Genomic DNA, 14,983 nt, shown 5'->3' with positions numbered 1-14,983 from the left:
CAGCAGATTATTACTACTCTCCTTCCATACGGGGAACGTACAATTGATGGTCATAAGCGCTCTATATATTCGTTGATATAAATGTTGTAACTCTTTATTTTTTTGGTTCAATAATGGCTTTAACTCAAATTGAAACCCTATTAAAAAGAACTGTTTTTTTGGAGCATAGTTAAGCTGGTTAATTAATTAAATTTGTAAAATACAAGTTTAAACCCTCCATATGTAAGGTGCAAAAAAGAGAATTGGAATCCATAAATTAATACGAACCAAATTATAAACTAAAAATATATTTATATTATTAATAATAGCATTTATATAATAATAAGTTATGAATATCATTTACTTGGCAGAAGCCTCGATAACCCAACGGTTAGTGTCCCCATTGAATTTTGAGAGTTTGCATTTGTTTTGAATTATATTCTCAAATCTATTAGTTCCGGTTAATTGGGAGGTCTTTAATAGAAATATTATTTTTTAGATGGTTTTTGAAGTTTTAAAATGGTTTCGAAGTTTCAAAACTTTCAATTCTTAAGTCTGACGATTTCAGTTCTAATTTTAATTTCAATTTTTCAAAAACCGTTGAAATCAATTTAGTTCTGATTTAATCTGCAAGTGTACAAATAAGACCGAGTGCACCCTTCCTCCGTGGCATTTTGCCAAAAAATGATGCACTGTTCCCCCACACCCACCCACCCACACGCGCGCGCACACACACACCACAACTTCAATAACCAAATTCAAACAAACAAATTATTGAGTTTATAGAAAAAATATAGGATTAGATAGGGAACACTATAATTTTTCTGATCTATCTTTAATCATTCATGTTATCCTCCTCCTTTTGTAATTTTTCATATTAGGCCATAGAGGGCAAAATCTACTCTAGTTTTCCGTGCCGACCTTCAGATAAGGTCCATAAAACTATATGCGCTTGTCCCTTGCACTTTTTTTATTATCATAATTCAAAGGAATCTCACCTTTTCTTTTCTTTTTTTAATGTTTGATTTTAAGGGCCACACACAACTCACAAGCCATTATTACGATTACCTTTTTACTTTGAACCAAACAACACCAATCACTTGTTCTTTAGTAGTTTAATTATTTAATTGGAATTCAAGTTTTGATTAATTAAAGAATTGTGTGTTCCATTTTTTAGTTGGGATGTCTCAAACTTTCACACACACGAATTGTTGGGTTATTACAGCCTCCGCAATTCCTCATTTCGCCGTACTGTTCCTCTGCCTTGTTGTCAATTTAAAAGGACGATTTTGTCATCATTCAATTCTGAAAAGTCTATTTTAGGCTTTGCTTAGTTTTTCCTGGGTAAATTGTAAAAAATACCTTTGATTAAGAGAAACTGTTGGTCCATTTAAAACTTGATGGATTACTAATCCAGAGATAGCCAATGTTTGAGATTTCTTTTTAATATATTAATACACCCTTGTGGCGCTATTTTTTCAATTTAATAATGTGAATTTAATCAAATATTAATGATTTATGACGGTTTAATAATTTTTCATTATTATACATACAGCCTATAACATACAAAAGTTTTGTAAAAACCCCTCTAATAAGAAAATGAGGCAAACGAGAACCTGCTAATTACTATTACTACTGATTAATTTACCTAAATGCTCTTATGTTTTACACAATATATAGAGAGAGAGAGAGAGAGAGAGGTGAGTACAAAAAAAGTATATTTTTTATAACACTTTTACCCTCTATTTAAAAAATGTGCAAACAACATTCCTATTCTTTTTAATTTGTACGTAAACACCCTAAATTAATGTAATACTCATTTTACCTTTTTAATTTTTCCAAAATATCCCTACCAAACCTTACTTTTTATTATTCTTCTTTTTCTTTGTGCGTGTGTATGCGTTTTCTCTCCTTACAGTTCAATTGAACGCTCTTTCATGTACAACAATAATTTTTCACCACTTCTCACTTGATGAAAATGAAATTGGACAAATACAAAGTTTGTGGATATAAAATTACATATTCAATGAATGTCAGTATCAGTGAGCCTCTTCAAATTGATGCCTCTGTCATTGTGTATTGCACTGTGTATTCCAAACTGGTTGAATTATTCTAGCACAATCCGATACCACAAGTTTCCATCCCAGAAACGGAGCTTGATTCTGCTCAAATTTTTTGAAACCAATCAATAATACTCCCAACTGCAATATTATAGATAGATATACTTATAAATTGTAGAATATTGATTAATTCCAAGACTCACATATCCAAAACTTCCTGCTGCCACCCATCTATGGTCGTTGTTTTGCACTTGCATCTGAATAATATACCCATTCAATTACAAGAATTATACATATATATATATATATTCAAAATTAGAAAATTTAAACATTTATTTATGGGGCCGGAGTATCTTACAAATTTTATGCCCAGAATGTTGTTGCATCTGGAACAGAAAACATTGGCTACCCTGTTACTACCTTCCCTGTGGTAAAACCTTAGGCAAATCGTTCGCCGGACGTGCCCAGTTAGCAGCTCCGGTGACGACGTGCCCACTTCGATTTGAATGGACACTTGAACTGGCCTGAAGCTGGTTGGGTTTGGTGAGTCCATTAAGCTTCAGTAGAATGTCCGAGGAGGTATTGAACTGCTGTGCAATCCCATCCACCGAGCTCCCAGCAACCACCACGTGTCCGTAATGGACGACGCTCTATCCCTTCACGTCATCGCAGCTGCACAGAGTGGGATCCACAGCTCCTGCCCGATGTTGATCTTGCTGGTATCAGCGATACCATTGACGGCCTGGATCTACTGAAACGTCACCAGCAGCTTAGTTGGTCTTGACAACTTGGAGTTTTTGTTCAGTCTACGACTCACCGGCGATGACGGGTCTTCTCCAATCTTCCCTTCCCTCTCTGCTGCGGCAACCAGCGAGATGAAGAAGAAGAACTTTTTAATCATTTCACAAAATATTTTATATATATATATATATATATATATATATATTATAAAATATGCTCCTAATGGTATTTTAGTTCAATTTTTATAAATCAGACCTATTTGCACAAATGTGAGCGTTTTTTTTTTGACCAGAGTGGGGTGCTATATGCACTATTAGCATATATAGGGGTATTTTTGTCACAAAACCCTATATATATGACGAACCTAAGACTGGCTAAGCTTGGACCATCGAGGACTTTGGTATATGCATTAATAAATTGGGTAAAGTATATCAAAATTGAAATAAAGGTTAATTCTTGGTTACATGACTATAAATGGACCTTCTAAGGACTAAGTTCTAAAACCAACGACTCTCTAGTCTAATGGGATTTTTTTATTTTAAAAGATTTTAAGTGTGCAAATGCTTTTTGAAAATAGTTACTGTATGAATATTAAGGAGAATAAATAAAATAGACAATATTTACACTCGTGATGTGTCATGAAAAATGTATTAAGAGTCAATACCAGTAAAAAATAGAAAATGTGTACGGACTCACGTAGGACATGAGATTAGAGAGGACGGTAAGACACAAGCTAAAAATGAGCGATAAGAATTCATTGCAACGTCTAATCCAAGTGGAAAATGGAGCAGTGCTCCCCAAAATAATTTAATCAAATAAGCTATCTATACATATATAATTACATTTATTTATTTCAGCTTTTTCCATTATAAAAGGAAAGGAAAAGAAGAATGTCAAGTGGTCAAATGATTATGTTTGGTCCATGTTTCCATTCTATTTCATATCATCTTTAATTTTAGCGAAGTTATACTTTATTACCTTTTGAAAAAAATAATATATTAAAAAGTTCTACTTTATTAGATGATCTCAAAATTGCCCTTAAATTGGAAAATCAAAGTTCACGGAAGGACCCTCTGATCAAGATATACGCTTTGCCTATAAGGAGCTGTGCAATGGAAAAAGAAGAAAAGGAAAGGTAATGGATGAGGATTAAAATATTGTGTTTGGTATAAATGGTGAAAGGGAAGGAAATGTGATAGTTTTGGAAAGATATTATATAATTATAAGGTTTAAATAGTAACTTTCTTAACTAGTGTTCTGCAATCCAATCTAAAATGTTAAGCTATTAAAGGAGACTGACACTCAATCAACATATACACATTTACTTTTTCATTCAGATAACTATCCCTTATAACAATAAATTCAAAAACTAGGCATATAAATTTTAAAATTCTAAGTTAAGAATCATTTTCCTTTCCCAAATATAAATTTTTAGGTTACTTATTATCACGGGTCTAAGATTTGACGCAACAAGACAGTCTGTGTGATACTAAGGTGTTACTTCAACTCGTGCAAGAAATCCCATGACATTATGCAAACCAAGAACTTTTTTCAAAGGTGGTTTGTTTGAGGAGGGAATTGGATGAATAATTGAATCTGAGGCAGCAGATACCAAAGGAAAATCAGCGGAAATTATAAGAATAATTGAATGATAAATCTTTTACCAGTCTTTATGGATGTATTTTTTCTTTTTTTTTCTTACACACTAGGTGATAAAGATTATGTTACTGAATTACAATACTGGTTTATATGACAAAACATTGAGGAGTTAAAAATTAAAAAGTAATATATCTATAAGATAAGTTTGTTTGTTTGTGTTTTTGTTTTAAATGTAAATGTTGAGATGGATGTCTGGTAATAAAATAAAGAATTTTAAAATAAAAATAATTTATAAGACAATTGAAAAATATTAGCCCAATATAAATGGAAGTTACATTCCATTGCATAAAATTTGTATCTTAAATTTGGAGAAAATTTATTATAATGATTATATATATATATAAATGAATGACTAATAATTGCAGTAATAAGGAAGAATGGTCTGCTTTCACATTGAGATTAATACTAATCACATTGAGATTAATACTAAAAACACGAGAATAAAAAATACTATGATTTTTTTTTTTTTAACAACAAAATTAATATGAATTGATCGAGTTAGTAAAAAAAGAAAAAAGAAAGGAGAAAAAAATGTTATATTTGATTATAGAATGATGAATATAACTTATTTAGAATTTGTTTGGTTTGTAACTCTGAAAACAGTTATGAAAAATTTAGAGAATAAAAAAATTATTTTTAGATAATTATAAAAAATGCAGTTATCTGAAAATAGACCTTTTTATAGTTGAGTTTTCAAAAAACTAAACCAAACAGAATATTATGTACAGTTATCTGAAAATAAAAAATTATTTTTAGAATTACAAACCAAATAGATCCTTGATCATCTAAAATAATTTCAAAAAAAAAAAACAATGCTGAATGTGATTGAAAGAAATTCTCAAACTCAACTTGTTACCTATCAAGTATCTTGACTGGTTACCTATCAAGTCACAACAAAAAAAAAGAACTTTAGTGAAAAGTTTTTTTTCTTAGTTGTCTGAGTTTGAATGAATAAAAGACTAGCTGTTAATTTCCAATTGCACGTCTAAAAAGTTTCTTTTTCTTTACTTGTTTTTGTTTCTTTTTTCAACAGAATTGTGTGATGGAAAATGTCTTTCTCGAGAAAGTTACAGTTCAATGCCCTGTTATGAAGGGGGAAAAGTGTACAGGCCGACTTAAAAGAATCAAAGTTCGAATGAAAGTGGGGCTCCACAACTTAGAGGGCCACGAGTCCATGACTTGATCATTTTGTTTCTTAGACCCAGTTTGGTTTGTGGGTATTGAAAGGAAAAGAAAGGCAATGAAGGGTAATTAAATATTGTATTTGGTATGAAATTTTAAAGGAAAAAAAAAAAAATTGGAGAAATTGAGAAGGAAACAAATTACATAGGATGTGTTGGTTTTGTTAGTCTTTAAAAAATGAGAGAAAATGGAAGGAAAGTAAAGGAAATACTAGTTTTTTTAATACCAAATTTACCCTTTCTTTTATAAAAACAAAATTTATGAAAAAGAGTATGTTAGTAAATTCATTATAATACTTTTCTTTTATTTATTTCTCCAAACATAATTACTATATTTTCTTTATTTTTCTTCATTAATACCAAATACAATACGTGGTTAACTATATCTTCTCATTTTCTTTCTTCTTTTTTTCTCTCTCTCCTGACTAATCTTGTCCACTAAAAATAATCATCTCTCCCATTAGACCACAAACACCATTCATTTCTGTAGTGAGAAAAAAAATTCAGATGAGATTTAACTCTCTTATTTATCATAAAATAAGGGTCTAACTTTCTCTGGTTAAATAGCTAAACTTATGAGATTAATGCAAAGATTATGTTGGTGGTGTTAAATCAGGATCAATTTGACTTACAACATTTAATAAATCAATCGTAAAAAGAATGTTTTTTTTAGATAACCCAACAAAAAAATATTTATTTTAGAACATTTAACTTGAAATTAAATGCCTATATTCCTATGTGATTGGTTCGAATTATGTATTTCCGAACTATGTAAAAATTTATTGTACACACCCTACTTTCGCGCATGCTTCGTCATTGTTATGCCTGACTGTTACTGACCGATGATCAATGAACTATATGGCAACACTACAGAACTAGGTTTGGAATGTTATGTAATGTATTGCAGTGAAAAATGATCATATAAGAATATTCCTTTTCATATATATATATATATATTTTTTTACTTAAGTGACGGCAACATTATTCTACAGCAGCTTGTTTCACCAAAAATGTCAGTGTCACAAGACATAACAAATATCACAGCTTTATCCAAGATTTCAACAGCATTTTAGCTAGCAACAATAGAATATTGTACATGTCATTATTAATCGATGGCTTCACATGACAGTTGACACGAAAGAAGTTCATATTCAAGGCAGTCAGTCTGAATTCTGATTCAATTAAAATTATATATAAACGGTTTATTATACCGTAATTAAGCAATTCTATTAAACTAATACTTTTGCAGCAGAGTCCTATTATTCATTGAGAAAATCCGATAATCATGGCGCCACCATATAGTGTGGCAAGTATTTGGACAATTGGGTTCTGTTTGTTTGGATACAAAATGTTTTTAAAATTTTTTTTTTTTAATGATTGGTGCTCATAAAATATTTATGACGAAAAAAAAAAAAAAGCTAAGGTACAGCCACACCCCCTGAGGTTTTGTAAAAGGACACTCAGATAAAACTTACCTATTTTTTGGACAAATACCTTTGATCGTTTAGGAGACTTTTTAACTTTACAATTTAAATAAATTAGACCAATCTACCCTCAAGAACAATTTATGCATTAAAAAAAAAAGTAACAAAAACCTTTTTTTTTTTTTTTTTACTTTATAAATGTCTCAACTTCTTAAAAAGTTAGTCGTCTAAAATGATTTTTTGATCCAATACATATATTTCAAATAAATTATATTTTGTTATTACTTCTTTTCTTTTTCTTTTTTATTTTTAAATTAAAATACTTAATTCTTTCATCTAAAAAAATTAAACCAATTTCTTTTCCTTAAAAATAAAAATATGGTACCAATATAACTTTATGCATCTTAAATTAATATTATGTATTTCCCAACATAAAAGGAAAAAAAATAATAATAAAACAAAGGGAAAAAAAAAAAAAACAAAGATATGCATAAAGTTATATTATTACTTATTTTCTTTTATGTTGGGAAATGCATAATATTTGATATATAATTTAATATGCATAAAGTTATACTGGTACCATATTTTTTATTTTTAAGGAAAAGAGATTGGTTTAATTTTTTTAGTTGAAAGAATTAAACATCTTAATTTAAAAAAAAAAAAGAAAAAAAAAGTAATAATAAAATATAATTTATTTAAAATATATGTATTGAATCAAAAAATCATTTTAGACGTTTACATTTTTAAGAAGTTGGGACATTTATAAAGTAAATAACAGAAAAAAAAGGTGAACAATATAAAGTTTTTTTTTTTTTTTTTATGCATAAATTATTCATGAAGGTAGATTGATCCAATTTATTAAATTGTAAAGTTAAAAAGTGTCCTAAGCTGTTAAAGGGTAATTTGGTCAAATTTTCATGTAAAGGGGTGTTTTTATCCATTTTTGAACCTTTAAGGGTGTTTTTGTTCAAAAAATAATTAAGTTTCTTCTTACTATCCTTTTGCCAAACCTCAAAGAGATGTGGCCGTACTTTACTTAAAAAAAAAAAAAAAAAAAAAAAAAAGCCCCTAGATCTTTGTAAAAAGTAAAAATTAAAAATATATTTTACTAGAAGTAAACCAAGTCTCGGAGTCAAACGGAATGGTTGTGATTTCTATTTAAATCTAAATTTAGAATAAGGGAGTTTTATGGTTTTTTACTGTAAGGGGGTGTTTGGAGGCAGGGCCACGTGTGATGCTCCATGTGACACATCCGATCTCCTTGTTTTTAGAGAGTGGAAGGAACATCTGCACATTCTTGCATTCATTGGATTCCTTACCTAACGAGCTGCAGTTATGGCTCCTGATTAAATGACCAGTATACGTGTTTCCCATCTCTTCTTATGGGCCTTTTTTTAGTAAGATGGTTGTCAACTGCAATTGATCAAACTTACAATGAGTTGTCTTTTAAATTAGGGCCAAGTATCTGAGACACTTATTGGTTTACTTTTAAGCAAATAGCACCTCTTTTACTTTGAGTATATCAACTTCAAGAATTTAAAAATATTATAAGGATGGATTTTTTGATGTTTATTGTTAAAAATGCATTTTTTAAAAAGTATGTGTCTTAACTGATTAAATTTAATAAATACTAAAATTATTCTTTATTAATTTCTAAAATACCCTTCCCTTTTGTATATAAATTTCCAAAATAAAGAATATAATAGTAATTTTATATTAACTAAATTTTTATTTTTTATTTAATTTTAAGAAGATATTTTAATATTTTTATCACCCCATTAACAACCAATTGACTGGAGATTGTTATTTACCTCGTTAGGTTTTCTAGACTTATAGAGAGTTATACTATCCATCCTTATTTACATCTATAATAAAGATTTTCAGAACCTATAAGTGGTTATATCATTATATGAGTTATATGCATACTACATGAGTTAAATGCTCGAGCTTTTAAATTAAGAAAATGAAATCAAATTAGTTAGTCAAAAGATAAAATATAGTTTAGTCATACTTCGTCAAAATTTAGATAAAATTTTGTGAGTATATGTTTTTATTGTCAATGAAATATATATATTTTTTCGAAATTAAAAAATAAAAAATTTGACTAACGTGTGTGATTTTATTATAAATGATTTATTATTATTATTATTATTATTATTATTATTATTATACTATATAATTCTGATGCAACTCTCTTTCAAATGGTTTAAGTCTATAAATTTGGAGAAAGTCTACAATACCTCATGAGTACAATACTCTCAGAACCTTTCAATCGTTGGATTATCGATTAGATTGGTCTCACCGCCACATCTAACAAATAAAACCTTAAAAAATATGATAACAGAGTATTGTAAATTTTGACGTAAATTTGAAACAATTGGAGTTTTAAAATATCAACCCAAGGATAGTGTAATGAATTTACATTTCATTATAACTTTTTCTTTTTGGCCTTTTTAGTAATGTCATGAATTGATTTACCCAAAAAAATTAAAAAAAATGGAGGTCATGAATATCAATGTAACAGTAGTGACCATTCACCATTCCTCCTCAAATCAAAAGCAGGGATTCAATCTAATGTTTCAAATATTTATAGCTGATAACTTCTAGTGCAAAGATTCCAAAGAACATGCCTGGGATAATTGCACATTGATTATATATTCAAGTTTTGTGAATTTTTTTAATACCTTTTTATTGATACAAAAAGTTAATAAAATATATAAAACTTGAATAATATATTTAACTTAACCTAGATTAAAATTTTGAACCGTATCACAAACTCGATTTGAATCCATAAACTAATATAAATAGTCTCAAGCTAAATAGAGAAGGAGAGAGCAGTAAAAAAAAAATGAAATTATTTAAAAAGATTGGAGAAAGAAAATTCACTTATTCAATTTCAAACCCCGCTGTATAAATTGTATCTTGATACCATTCAATTCATAAAACTGGCTATCCTAAAGAATGCATCCCAATGGCTAAAAACGTAATCCTAAAGTCAGACCATAAATCCTTAAAAATGTAGAATTTTAGAGATTCTACTATACAACTGTACAAATGCTTGAGTTCAACTGTTACTTTAGAACAAATTAAATGAGAATGATGTTCAATGTATCCACCCACCTAGTCTTTCAAATAATTTGTAGGAAATCATTATTAAAATACAAAATCAAGGACGGTAAATACATTAAATTTTTTATTTTCATTTTTCGTTTAACGTAGTAGGAATTATTTGATGGAATGTGCTTTGTCCTTTTGCTAGCTGCTACCTCAATGCAGGCCTAAGGATCTGTTTGTAACGCCAAGGACAAGCAAGTAATTTCAACACGTACACAACTACCATGCTTAGGACCAGTTCCGCACCAAAACGGCTTCGAGCATTATACGTGATCACAATTATTGATAATTTTATTGGTAAAAGCCAAACCGCACTATTCGGGGGTTTATCGGTCATTTACTTTTTTACCCATATCCTCTTAAGTATCTTGTACGGCCGTCCCCAAGATATAAAAACTCATTTGCCCAACCTAGATGGCTATTACCAGTTTTGGGCAACTTGCACGGACACGTGGTGTGTACTTATTGGTGTGACGTTCATCTAAGCGACTCATAGCATACATAACGGAATCGTTTAGATTCCCGTTACGACGGGAATAGTTTCCGTCAACGTTAACGGAGTTAGGACCACACTACTTGGCCAATAAAAACCAATCCGAGCCGTTCGACGGAATCTCCACCATCGGTATCGTCATCATGATCACCATCTTCTCCAATTCTCTCTCTCTAAACTAACAAGAAACTGAAACACACTTAAGAAGAAGATGAATTTCGAAGTTGCTTTCATGGAAGAATTTAGCGTGCGTTTAGGTTAAAGAAGATGGTGTAGAGATAGAGAGGAAATTCAAAGAGCTTCGATTGAAGTATAGATGTGTAGAGAGAGAAAGGGAGGATTATAGAGAGAGATGGGGAAGTATATGCAGAAGTGTAAAGGAATTGGAGAGATTGCAGTTTCGGAGGTGGCTCAAGTCGGTGTAAGGACGAGAGCTCGAGCTCTTACAGCAAGGTCGGGAACAGCTAAGAGGAGGAAGGTCGGTGGTGGACAATTGAATAAGTTGTCTCCGTCACTAGTTCAACTAAGAAATCGCGGTCAAGTTGCGCTAACACGAGACAATTCAGTTTCTCCGGCGACGTCAGGGAATTCCAGACGACGAACAACTGTTGCGAACAGTCGGTGCTCGAGCCCTAGCTCCGATCACGTTCCGGCATCTTGTTGCTCGAGTAACGGATCGAGCTCACTCGCAGAGGAGAGTTTGAAATTCTTAGATCCGGAGGTATGAAGGATGTCTTAGCATTCACGTCGGTTTCACGCATCTCTTTCATGAATTATCGTTTCTTGTTCTCCAATTCATCCTCCTATTTAATTTTCATTTTGAATTTTGAATTTGATATATATATTTTGGCAGAAGGAGAGTATTGAGGTTGAAACATCGACGTATAATTACGACCGCAGAGAAAGGTATAAATTTTCACATTTATGTGACTTTTTTTTCCATGTCTCTTCAATTCAAAACTTAAAACTAGTGATCCCAAACGATCTGCTATTAAGTTCCTTCCATTCACGTCTTTCTCTCACTCCATCTCTCCCATATATCTACCGTGGCCGTGGCAGGAGAGAGACAACGCCATCCAGCGGGCTTCGAGAAGAATCAGGCGACCTGGATTCAACGGCGAGGCCATTCGAAGCTAATTCTCGCCGAAGATTGTCGGCGGAGAAGATCATGCCGTCGGAAACCGAACTGGAAGAATTCTTTGCTATCGCAGAGAAAGACATCCAGAAGGAACAGAAGCGATTTATAGAGAAGTAAGTCACACAAATTCAGCAATTTACTCCACAATTTAAGCCATCATTTAAATCCATTCATATGCATTTTACATATTATTGCAATTATGCAATATAGAGATATAGATATAGTCTTATAGATATACAACTCTAAAATTTGTTGATGTACGTTTGCAGATATAACTACGACATTGCGCAGGATGTGCCCTTAGAAGGTCGTTACAATTGGGTTCCAGTAAAGCCATGAAGAAACAACACAAATTGCGCAAGAAACGAAGAACACAATGGGTTCTTTTTAGAATTAGATTTAGTAGTACTACTAATTTTAATTAATGAATTGAAGCTCTACGTCTCTCTCTTTCGCTGCTCTGGTTCATGATATAAGTATAGTTGTATCTAAAATTGAGAAAATCCCTACGAAAACTCTTGAATAAAATGTATTTAGCTGCTAGTTTTTAGCACTTAATTTCATTAATTTTTCTTTTTTCTCAGGTCTATCTTCCCCCTAACATATCAATTACTATGTATTTATTTTTTGGGTAAATGAGTTATATTTTAGTTTTATCTCGTCTTCTGCAAATAATTATCTTCTTCCTATTTTACGACAATTTTATTTTTTACTTTTTTAGTTGAGTTGATTGTCCTTTTCTCATTTGTTAGTGCATTTTTGTCCTTTTATTTTCATGGCCGCGATTGTTTTTTTGGGGATATTTTTATGAAATAGCAGTAGACAGAATATTAAAAATAAAATACATGGAGGGGAGGCAAGTGGCATACACGCGTCATGCCGTGTAAGCTACGGACACTTGTTGAAGAGTAACCAGAAAGCTGTTCTTATACCCCCACGTGGGAGAGTTGTAAACTTTACCCCTCGGCAAATTAGAAAAACAAATCGGACTTATACTCAGATTAGTGAGTAAACAGGTAAGACAACCGAGTCAAAGGGAGTACTCGCCCGAGTTGACTCACTGGCCTACTCTTTCACAACCGTACCTTGAAAGAGCAAGAGAAATGGCAGGGTGGTGATCCGTGGCCGTGGCCGGGAAGGCTATTATTGAATTGTTTAATAGTATTTGTAGGAGGCAGGAACGTGTTGGTTCACACTTCACATGCTATCATAATGATTGCAAAACGTAACAGAAAGAGAGGAGCACATGCCCCCGCATTTTCCCAGCTTTTGATTCTGGTTTTTGAGCGCGCCACCCACCTACTTTTACAGTATATATCTAAATCTTCATATATATATATATATATATAATTGTATATAGTATATCATTTAGGAGGAGATAGAATTGGCTATAAAGATGTATTTGGTGTAATTTTGCTAAAAAATACAGTTTATTTCTTGCTAAATTTAAAGATTAATGGAGTGAATGTTTTTTCCATGGAATTCTCGTCTTAATTGTGACTTTGTTCCAAAAAAAAAAGGAATAAAATTCCCTTCTTTTTTTTTTTTTCATCAAAAAATCTTGATTTTGTTCCGGTGTTAGTAAATTCCAAAATCTTTCAAATATCGTGAATAATACGAATCATTCTCTTTTTTCTTTTTAATTTTTTTTTCCTAGTTCCTGAAATATATGGTGAGAACTTACGTATTTATCTTCTTCTTCATTTTCATTTTTTTTTTTTTTTTTAAATTTCAACATCCGAACTCTTCTAAATGATTAGTTGTGTTATTTTATTTCCCAATGACTATTGAATTATGGATTAATTCAAAGGTGGTTGATTCCTGAATCCTGAACATTGAGTTTGTCATCTAATACATATATATTCTCAGAAATCATTAAAAGTAATATGGTAATTGATCTAATGCATATATACAAAGCTAAGTCAATCAACTTTGATAAATGTCACTTGTTCTTTTAATCATTCAATTAAACAAGAAAATTGTTAAACAACAATAATTTTTTATATATAATATTTAGAAAGCAATTAAATAAATTGCCTTTCAAAGAAATCAGTTACAAAAATTGATAAAACAGTTTTAGGACAAACTTAATTGGATATATTTAGGAGTAAAACAGTTCCAAATCATTGCACTTTTAAAGTTTACAGATTTGTTACTGAAGCCTGTTAACCTAAGACAGCATTGACAAAAATTTAGAAGAAAGAAAATAGTAAAAGAAGGAAAACAAAAGTGGAGGTTAAATAGAAACAAAATTATGATGCGTATAGGAGGTTGATACGTGTATATATATATATATATATTTGAAAGGTTAGGAGGTCGATATATCGAAATGTGTGAAACCCGTGTTTTTTTCACTATCGGAAATTGCACCTTTCAAATGGCTATAGTCTCTATACATGTAGAGAATGAAGAAAAGTAAATAATTTGCGTACACCATACAAACCATGTCTGGAATGTGCCCTTTTGGGTGGGCAGATTATGCATCAGTTGGTGCAACCGAGCAACCCTGGATCATTATAGGAAATCTTTACCATAGCAATAACTATGTATTGAATAGCCAGAATTTTGTAACTCAACTCATAAATATAATAATAATAATAAATAATTCAAAAGTAGGACGTATTATTTTATGTAAATCATGATGACATCATAATTATGACATCGTTAAATATCTTTACTCACATGAATGTGTCCCATTTTCAGACTCTATATTGAGCGGTAAGCTTAACAATCTAAATGTGTGTTATGGTGGAAATCCCGTTGTATTCTATTTGTTGGGCGATATTGAGTGGGCCGATGACCCATAACTTAAAACATATTGAGCCTTCATTAGAATAATGGAATTTGTGAAGCCCAGCTTCATCAGCCTATTTGGCTTTAAATTTTTTAAGACTTGTATCTTCTTGAGAATTTCTTATTCTCCGCAACGTGCAACAAACCGACCCAAAATTTGTCAAAAGAATAATAATAATAATAGTAATTTTTTTTTTTTTTTTTGACTTTTCTAATGGCCATTAATCCAATAGTATAACCTATCTATACTTAAAACCGAAAGGAGGGATTCAAGTTTTCTTTGGCAATTTGTGAAATGTGTGTATTATATTTACTTAGTTGAAAAGAAAAAAGAAAAAAGAAAAAAAAAAAAAAAAAAAAAAAACCAACCCACCTGTAGGTGCAAAATTTCTCTCAATAAA

At 31.0% G+C, this 14,983-nt stretch overlaps 2 protein-coding genes across 2 annotated transcripts; one reads left to right on the top strand and one right to left on the bottom strand.

The window, feature by feature from the left end:
- Positions 1-1,739: 1,739 nt before the first annotated feature.
- Positions 1,740-3,094, bottom strand: LOC132283767 (uncharacterized). Its single transcript, XM_059785778.1, has 3 exons — positions 2,398-3,094; positions 2,243-2,296; positions 1,740-2,141 (listed from the first exon to the last, which is right to left on the bottom strand). The coding sequence occupies exons 1-3, from the start codon at positions 2,590-2,592 to the stop codon at positions 2,049-2,051; spliced, it is 342 nt and encodes a 113-aa protein (XP_059641761.1). The 5' UTR covers positions 2,593-3,094; the 3' UTR covers positions 1,740-2,048.
- A 7,662-nt stretch (positions 3,095-10,756) lies between these two features.
- LOC132284276 (cyclin-dependent kinase inhibitor 7-like) lies at positions 10,757-12,372 on the top strand. Its single transcript, XM_059786363.1, has 4 exons — positions 10,757-11,372; positions 11,505-11,557; positions 11,711-11,902; positions 12,059-12,372. The coding sequence occupies exons 1-4, from the start codon at positions 11,004-11,006 to the stop codon at positions 12,126-12,128; spliced, it is 684 nt and encodes a 227-aa protein (XP_059642346.1). The 5' UTR covers positions 10,757-11,003; the 3' UTR covers positions 12,129-12,372.
- The last annotated feature ends 2,611 nt before the right edge of the window (positions 12,373-14,983 follow it).

Source organism: Cornus florida, unplaced genomic scaffold (genome assembly GCF_030987335.1).
Source record: "Cornus florida cultivar Cherokee Brave unplaced genomic scaffold, ASM3098733v1 CherokeeBrave_3.0.0_Hap2_Chr11, whole genome shotgun sequence".
In the NCBI taxonomy this organism is placed as follows: Eukaryota; Viridiplantae; Streptophyta; class Magnoliopsida; order Cornales; family Cornaceae; genus Cornus; species Cornus florida.
The sequence above is the reverse complement of the archived record's forward strand: the minus strand, read 5'-3'. Positions and strand labels throughout refer to the sequence as shown.

Coding starts and splice junctions, on each gene's coding strand:
- LOC132283767 (XM_059785778.1), bottom strand. CDS start 2,592: ATGGACTCACCAAACCCAACCAGCTTCAGGCCAGTTCAAGTGTCCATT. Junction 2,297..2,397: donor ACATTCTGGGCATAAAATTT/GTAAGATACTCC, acceptor TATATTATTCAG/ATGCAAGTGCAAAACAACGA. Junction 2,142..2,242: donor CAGCAGGAAGTTTTGGATAT/GTGAGTCTTGGA, acceptor AAATTTGAGCAG/AATCAAGCTCCGTTTCTGGG.
- LOC132284276 (XM_059786363.1), top strand. CDS start 11,004: ATGGGGAAGTATATGCAGAAGTGTAAAGGAATTGGAGAGATTGCAGTT. Junction 11,373..11,504: donor TGAAATTCTTAGATCCGGAG/GTATGAAGGATG, acceptor ATATTTTGGCAG/AAGGAGAGTATTGAGGTTGA. Junction 11,558..11,710: donor AATTACGACCGCAGAGAAAG/GTATAAATTTTC, acceptor TGGCCGTGGCAG/GAGAGAGACAACGCCATCCA.